Here is an 8,435-nt window from a genome sequence, read left to right on the forward strand (position 1 = left end):
ACTTGATTAATAGATGTTAATGAACTTCTCCTCCAAGAACTTATCCAAACCTTTTTTAAACCCACATCCTCTGACAACAAATTCCAGAGCTTAATTGTGGGTCCCCCTAGTCCTTCTATTATCCAAAAGAATAAATAACAGACATTCTAGACCTCTCATGATTTTAAAGACCGCTATCATATCCCACTTCAGCTGTCTCTTCTCCAAGCTGAACAGCCCTAACCTTTTTAGCTTTTCCTCATAGGGGAGCTGTTCCATTCCCTTTATCATTTTGGTCACCCTTCTCTGTATCTTCTCCATGGCAATTATATCTTTTTTTGAGATGCGGCGATCAGAATTGTACACAGTACTCGCCATTCCCTTCCTAATAATTCCTAATATTGTTTGCTTTTTTGACTGCCATAGCACACTGAGCTAACGATTTCAATGTATTATCCACTATGATGTCTTGGACTCTATAAGAACATGCCATACTGGGTCAGACCAAGGGTCCATCAAGCCCAGCATCCTGTTTCTAACAGTGGCCAATCCAGGCCATAAGAACCTGGCAAGTACCCAAAAACTAAGTCTATTCCATGTTCCCGTTGCTAATGGCAGTGGCTATTCTCTAAGTGAACTTAATAGCAAGTAATGGCCTTCTCCTCCAAGAACTTATCCAATCCTTTTTTAAACACAGCTATACTAACTGCACTAACCACATCCTCTGGCAACAAATTCCAGAGTTTAATTGTGCATTGAGTAAAAAAAGAACTTTCTCCGATTAGTTTTAAATGTGCCAAATGTTAACTTCATGGAGTGTCCCCTAGTCTTTCTATTATCCGAAAGAGTAAATAACTGATTCACATCTACCCGTTCTAGACCTCTCATGATTTTAAATACCTCTATCATATCCCCACTCAGCCGTCTCTTCTCCAAGCTGAAAAGTCCTAGCCTCTTTAGTCTTTCCTCATAGGGGAGCTGTTCCATTCCCCTTATCATTTTGGTAGCCCTTCTCTGTATCTTCTCCATCGCAATTAAATCTTTTTGAGATGCGGCGACCAGAATTGTACACAGTATTCAAGGTGCGGTCTCACCATGGAGCGATACAGAGGCATTATGACATTTTCCATTTTATTCACCATTCCCTTTCTATGTGCAAGCAGTGTGAAAATATTAAACTGGTCTTTCCCTAGTGTGGATTTTCTGGTGATTTGTAAGGCTTGCCTTCCGACTAAATCTTTTACTACACACCATACATGCAAATGGTCCCTCCCCTGTGTGGAATTTCTGGTGATCTGAAAGATGTGCCTTCTGTTTGAAACTTTTACTAGATTGATTACATGAAAAAAATCTCTCTTCAGTGTGGATTTTCTCATGGACTATGAGGCTTGTCTTCCATTTGAAGGTTTTACTACACTCAGTGCATTTAAATGGTCTCTCACCAGTGTGAATTCTCTGGTGTCTAATGAGGTTTGTCTTTCGATAAAAGCTTTTACTACACTCACTGCATTTAAAAGGTCTCTCCCCAGTGTGGATTTTCTGGTGGGTTATAAGCGTTGACATCTGATTAAAGCTTTTACTGCATTCAGTGCATTTAAAAGGTCTCTCCCCTGTGTGGATTTTCTGGTGGATTATGAGAGTTGACATCTGATTAAAGCTTTTACTACACTCACTGCATTTAAAAGGTCTCTCCCCAGTGTGGATTTTCTGGTGAGTTATGAGCGTTGACATCTGATTAAAGCTTTTACTGCATTCAGTGCATTTAAAAGGTCTCTCCCCAGTGTGGATTTTCTGGTGTTTTACGAGGCTTGTCTTCCATTTGAAGGTTTTACTACACTCAGTACATATAAATGGTCTCTCCGCTGAGTGGATTTTCTGGTGATTTATGAGATCTGTCTTCCACATGAAGGCTTTACTACACTCAATGCATTGAAATGCTCTCTCCCCGGTGTGGATTTTCTGGTGATTAATGAGTGTTGTCTTCAGATTGAAGCTTTTACTACACTCACTGCAGGAAAAAGGTCTCTCCCCTGTATGGATTTTCTTGTGCTTGTGGAGGGCTGTCTTCCACGTGAAGCTTTTAGTACATTCAGTACATTTAAATGCTCTCTCCCCTGTGTGGATTTTCTGGTGGTTTATTAGGGTTGTCCTCTGATTAAAGCTTTTACTACACTCAGTGCATTTAAATGGTCTTTCCCCAGTGTGGATTATCTGGTGCTTTATGAGGTTTGTTTTCCAATTGAAGCTTTTACTACACTCAATACATTTAAATGATTTCTCCCCAGCGTGGATTATCTGGTGGTTTATGAAATTTGTCTTTTGACTGAAGCTTTTACTACACACAGTGCATTTAAATGCTCTCTGCCCAGTGTGGATTTTCTGGTGGTTTATGAGGTGTGCCTTCTGATTAAAGCTTTTACTACACTCACTGCATGAAAATGGTCTCTCTCCTGTATGGATTTTCTGGTGTCTTATGAGGGCTGCCTTCTGATTAAAACTTTTACTACACTCACTGCATGAAAAAAGGCCTTCGCCTGTGTGGGTTTTCCAATGGTTTATGAGGTTTGTCTTCCATGCAAATGTTTTACTACACTCCGAACATTTAAATGCTCTCTGCCCAGTGTGGACTTTCTGGTGTCTTATGAGGTTCGTCTTCCAATTGAAGGTTTTACTACACTCAGTACATTTAAATAGTCTCTCTCCAGTAAAACGTGGTTTTCTTCCTGAATTTTTCCCGCAGGTTACAAACACTAAGGGTTTCTTCTCTTTCCCTTTTCTCTGGTGGTGATCAGAAATCACGTGATCACTATTATTTTGGAAGGGTCTCTCTGCTCTCGAGTGTCTCTGGTGCTCAGTGATGTCTGTGAGCTCCCTGTCCCTTCCCTCACACTCAGTGACTGCATCCAGCGAGTCTCCTGCAGGGTCTCTCGGCTTCTTCGATTCCTGATTTTTTCTAATTTTTCTCTTAGTCCCTTGGGAAACAGTCTCACAGCCATTTCCTGATTGTTTTGGGATCTCTTCCAGTTTTTTAGGATGTTCTTCTCGATTCTCCTTCTCCCCTTCCTGTCTGACTTCACCATCTGCTGGACATAAAGAGAAAGCATTAATTGTGTATTAACGAGTAATGAAAGTGCCCAGTAACCAGGGATCACACATTAAGCACATGGGGATCTCTGATGTTTAAAGAATTGCAGGTGGATTGATGAAAAGATTCTGTCAAGTCATGTGGAAGTGTGATGTTGTGGCTCAGCAGTTCCCTCCCTCTCCGCCAGCCTCTTCCTTCCATCCCCCCCCGTGCCTCCCTCTCCCCCAGCCTCTTCCTTCCATCCTCTTTCTTCCCTCTCCCAGCCTCCCTCTCCATCCCTCCCAGTGACTCCCTCTCCCCCAGCCTCTCTCTCATACTTTTCCATCCTTCACACCCCAGCTTCCCTCTCATACTTTTCCATCCCTCCCCGTGCCTCCCTCTCCATCCTCTTCTTTCCATCCCTCCCCGTGCCTCCCTCTCCATCCTCTTCCTTCCATCCCTCCCCCTCCATCCTTTTCCTTCCATCCCTCCCCATCCTTTTCCTTCCATCCCTCCCTGTGTCTCACTCCCCATTCTTTTCCTTCCCTTCCTCCCTGTGCCTCCCTCTCTAGCCTTTTCCTTCCCTTCCTCCCCGTGCCTCCCTCTCTAGCCTCTTCCTTTGCTTCCTCCCCAGCCTGTCCCTCCAGCCTCTTCCTTTCCTCCTTCCCCAGCCTCTCCCTCCAGCCTCTTCCTTCCATCCCTTCCCGTGCCTCCCTCTCCATCCTCTTCCTTCCATCCCTCCCTGTGCCTCCCTCCCCATCCTTTTCCATCCCTCTCTGTGTCTCCCTCTCCATCCTTTTCTTCCTTCCTTCCATCCCTCCCTGTGCCTCCCTCTCCCCAGTCTCTTCCTTCCAACCCTCCCTGTGCCTTCCTCTCTAGCCTCTTCCTTCCATCCCTCCCCAGCTTGTCCCTCCAGCCTCTTCCTTTCCTCCTTCCCCAGCCTCTTCATTCCTTTCTTCTCTATTCCTCATAAGAACATAAGAAATTGCCATGCTGGGTCAGACCGAGGGTCCATCAAGCCCAGCATCCCGTCTCCAACAGAGGCCAAACCAGGCCACAAGAACCTGGCAATTACCCAAACACTAAGAAGATCCCATGCTACTGATGCAATTAATAGCAGTGGCTATTCCCTAAGTAAACTTGATTAATAGCCGTTAATGGACTTCTCCTCCAAGAAGTTATCCAAACCTTTTTTGAACCCAGCTACACTAACTGCACTAACCACATCCTCTGGCAACAAATTCCAGAGCTTTACTGTGCGTTGAGTGAAATAGAACTTTCTCCGATTAGTCTTAAATGTGCTACTTGCTAACTTCATGGAATGCCCCCTAGTTCTTCTATTATCCGAAAGTGTAAATAACCGAGTCACATCTACTCGTTCAAGACCTGTCATGATCTTAAAGACCTCTATCATATCCCCCCTCAGCCGTCTCTTCTACAAGCTGAATAGCCCTAATCTCCTCCATCCTCTTCCTTTCTTTCCTGTTCCTCCTTCTCCATCCTCTTCCATCCCCTCCCCGTGCCTCCCCTCTCTAGCCTCTTCCTTCCCTTCCTCCCCAGCCTCTTCCTTCCTTCCCTGTGCCTCCTTCTCCATCTTCTTCCTTCCTTCCCTGTGCCTCTCTCCATCCTTTTCCTTCCTTCCCTCCCTCCCCCTCTCTCTCCATCCTCTTCCTTCCTTCCCTCCCCCTCTCTCCATCATCTTTGCTTCCTTCCTCCCCACCTCTTCCTTCCCTGTTCCTCCTTCTCCATTCTTTTCCTTCCTGCCCTCCCCCTACCTCCTTCTCCAGCTTCTTCCTTCACTCTCTCCCCAGCCTCTCTCCCTCTTATTCCTTCCTTCTCTCCCACCTCCCTCTTTTTCTGTTTTTAACTTTCTTCTCTGCCTTTCCCTTTCTCCTCCTTGTTTCCTTTTTCCCCTTCAGCCTCTGTCCCCTGAAACCTCTCCCCATTCCTCACCTGGGAGCTCCACTGAGAGTTCTGTTCAGTCATCAGTAGGGTTTCCCATTCAGATCAACGCCCCCCCCTCCCCTCCAGAAAACCCCTGGAGATTCTATTCCACCCCTCCCCACATCCTCCATTTACCCCTGGTCAGTTTCATCCCCTCTCATCTTGTTACTAATCCAAAGCACGTGAGCTTCACAAAGAAGAGGGCGATCCGGGCGTTACCAGCACACACCAGCAGCGAGCACCGATAGCCAAGGCTCCTTCACAGAGCCCAACGTGGTCCATCCTCCTCTGCTGTGGGTTTTCTTTCCACACAGCTCAGTTATTCTGACATCTGTGATGGGGACATTAGTGGAATCATTGCTACAGTTAAAAACTGAGAAATGGCAGCTGAGTACAGGGTCTGGTGAAGCTTGGGCTCACCGAGTGTAGGTCAGGCCCTTCCAAGCTCATCGGCTTCTCTGATTGAATAATTAGGGAATGAGACTGGGGAAGAGCACGGGATGTTCTGCACTTTTATTTCATTCAGGCCTTTGCTGCTGTTCCCCAGAGGGAATTCAATAAAAAGCAGGAAGGTTTAAGGGGGAGAAGAGAAACTGATTCATAGTGCAGGAAGTTTCCATACGAGCCCATGTTTGTAGCCCTGATTAGAGAACTGGAGGAGGCGCTGTCTCTGATATAAAGGGGAGGGAGCCTGGAATACACACAGGGAGGTCTTAGGGTCCCATCTGCTCCCATCCTAAAGCAGAGGGAGCGCTGGGCAGCTCCTGATTATGTTCTGAAATTTCTGGAGTGAAGGAAAGCCAGGAAATGAAATCACAAATGTCTGATAAAGATTCAGATAATGCAATCCTTACCCAGGGAGAGCAGGGTCTCATAATTCTCCTTCATCACCTCCCTGTACAGCTCCTTCTGCCCTTCATCTAAATACTCCCACTCCTCCTGGGAGAAATAGACAGCGATGTCCTCAAACGTCACCGGCACCTGAAACACAAACCAGAAACACTCAGAGACACGAGGAGGGGGCTCAGCGTGCATCAGATCTCAGCTGGATTTATTCTCATATTTATCTGAAGAAACTATGAGGGGCCATGCTGGGTCAGACCGATCTTCCAATGAGCTCAGCCTCCTGCCTCTGACAGTGTCGGATCCATGTCACTTGGAAAACCCGGTGTTGTGCTTTGTGTAGTTCTGGGACAATTATTATTTTACAAGTAATACAAGGGATAAGATTCCAGGTCCAACTCTATTGGCTGGAGATGGACTTTTGTTACAACTCATGCTAAGTACAGAACTGACAAACATGGAAAAGGAAGCTGGGAAACTGCTGAAGAGCTGAGAACAGTAGAAGAGGAATTGTAAGATGTGTAAGATGTGCAGACCTCAAGGACTCACAAAGACCTTTCCTTATTCACTGAACCAACAGCAACCGGAGACTCAGACCATTGTGAAGATGCAACAATGGCAGAGCATCTCCAACCAACAAGGACAAGAGGAAAAGTTAAGAGAAATAGCCCAGCGTACGCCTCCCCTGTCTATACATCACTTGTAACCAGGGAGAAAAGACTGTGAGACTATGGAGGAGCCACCATCATCCCAAAGCAATCATGGGTGCAGACTGACCCCCTGGCCTCCCCGTCCATCTGATCCACGAGAAGCAGCCTGGCCAACGGCCAGCAAGTCCTGACGCACTGCTTGCAAGAATAATAAGGAGCAAACTTTGCTTTCTGGTTACCTATCCCATCTCTAACCATCCCTACTGAATGTAAAATATCTATATTCCTGCCTAATCACCTGCCAGCAGCTGATTAGGGCTGTAATTTGTATATTTCTAATCCTTATAATAAAATATTAGCTTATGTAGGTGACTTTCTGCATTGACTGAAAAAGATTTCTTTACATTTGTTTTAATGTAAAGAAATCTTTTCAAGGCAAGTCTCCTGGAGCTTGTACTATTTGAAAGGGTAAATAACGATCCCCTCGTTACCTGTCCCACTCCCCTCATGGTTTTATACAATTTCTCATTTCCCCTCTCAGTCATCTCCTCTCCATGCAGGAGACCCCTAACCCGTTTATCCTTCCTTCATGAGGAAGCTCTTCCATCACTGTGATCATTATTGTTGCCTTTCTCTGTACCTTTTCTAGTCCCACTACATCAGGGGTCGGCAACCTAAGGCACAGATGTCATTAGAGGCATGCAAAGCTATTTTTGGGAGCACTGCAGCACAACATGGCATTGAATAGCAGATGAAGAGAGACACAGACTGCTGCCAGTACCAGTGCAAGCAGGCAGCCCCCAGCTGCATATGCTTCCTACAGTTTGGCGATACTTACCCTCCCATCCTCATTGCTGGCAGCAGGAGTCATATTTAATAGAATGTCATTTTTTATTTATTTATTTTTTATTTTGGGTTTTTATATACCGGCATTCGAGAACGCAGTCCCATCATGCTGGTTCACATAGAACAGGGGTGCATCATAAACATAAACTGAAAACAGTGGTGCGGAAAATGCAGTTACATATAACAGGGAGATTGGAACTTGGCAGAGAAAGAAGAGAAAGGACAGGTTATTAATTCAAACATGTAAACAATAATGGAGATGGTCATATGCTGCATGGGACTACTTTTTCAGCTCTTATTATGAGACCAGCCCTGCGACAGCAAGGCATCGATGCCCAAGGAGTTTTGATCTCTCCTGCATCTGAAGAAACGAGGAACCTTTGCATTACGAGCAGTCAACAGCAGATCCAGAAACGTAAGGCCCCAGCGATCCACTACTAGCTGAAATGCCTTGTTTGACAATTCCCATTCTCCTGGATCCAAACTGATGAGTTCGGCTCTCACATTGTCTTTTCCTGCAATGTGTGAGGTTGAGATCTCCTCAAGTTGGGCTATTTCCTGCGACGCTTGCTGGCTCTTGGTTCCTCGGTTTACGGATTTGAGGTCCAGGATTGGTCGGAACGTTCCCTCTTTCTTGGGAACGAGAAAATATATAGAATAATGACCAGAGTTTATCTCCTGAGGAGGTACTGGAGTTATGGCCTCGAGGTTCAGGAGCCTGGCCAGTGTAACTTCCACTGCCGCCTTTTTGGTGGGGTCGTGGCAAGGAGACTCCACAAACTTGTCCGGGGGGGGGGGGGGGGGGGGGGGGGAAAGAAGTCCAGGTAGTACTCTTCCCAGATGATGGCTAGGACCCACTTGTCCGAAGTTATCTCGACCCATCTTTGGTAGAATAGGGCCAGTCTGCCCCCCCTATGGCTTCCCTTGGATGGGTCGGCTGATTCTCATTGCGGAGCGCGGCCGGGCTCTGAGCCCAAGCTGTTTCCCCTCTTGTTGTGCTTGCTCCGAAAGGACTTGATCCTGCCCGGAGGACGGGGCGCCTGGTAGCTGCTCCTATATGGGTTGAAGCACTGCGAGCTTCTGCCCCTGGAGGTCCTGGAAGGCTGTCG

The 8,435-nt window shown here is 46.4% G+C and overlaps 1 protein-coding gene across 1 annotated transcript; it reads right to left on the reverse strand.

The window, feature by feature from the left end:
• Positions 1-1,010: 1,010 nt before the first annotated feature.
• LOC115083496 (gastrula zinc finger protein XlCGF26.1-like) lies at positions 1,011-5,896 on the reverse strand. Its single transcript, XM_029587351.1, has 2 exons — positions 5,842-5,896; positions 1,011-3,059 (listed from the first exon to the last, which is right to left on the reverse strand). The coding sequence occupies exons 1-2, from the start codon at positions 5,873-5,875 to the stop codon at positions 1,153-1,155; spliced, it is 1,941 nt and encodes a 646-aa protein (XP_029443211.1). The 5' UTR covers positions 5,876-5,896; the 3' UTR covers positions 1,011-1,152.
• Between the last annotated feature and the right edge of the window lie 2,539 nt (positions 5,897-8,435).

This window comes from Rhinatrema bivittatum, chromosome 2, assembly GCF_901001135.1.
Source record: "Rhinatrema bivittatum chromosome 2, aRhiBiv1.1, whole genome shotgun sequence".
Lineage (NCBI taxonomy): Eukaryota > Metazoa > Chordata > Amphibia > Gymnophiona > Rhinatrematidae > Rhinatrema > Rhinatrema bivittatum.

Bases quoted from the DNA above. Each gene is read 5' to 3' on its own strand.
- LOC115083496 (XM_029587351.1), bottom strand. From the start codon at position 5,875: ATGAAGGAGAATTATGAGACCCTGCTCTCCCTGG. The intron at 3,060-5,841 runs GTAAGGATTGCA...TATGTCCAGCAG, and splicing joins TGAGACCCTGCTCTCCCTGG to ATGGTGAAGTCAGACAGGAA.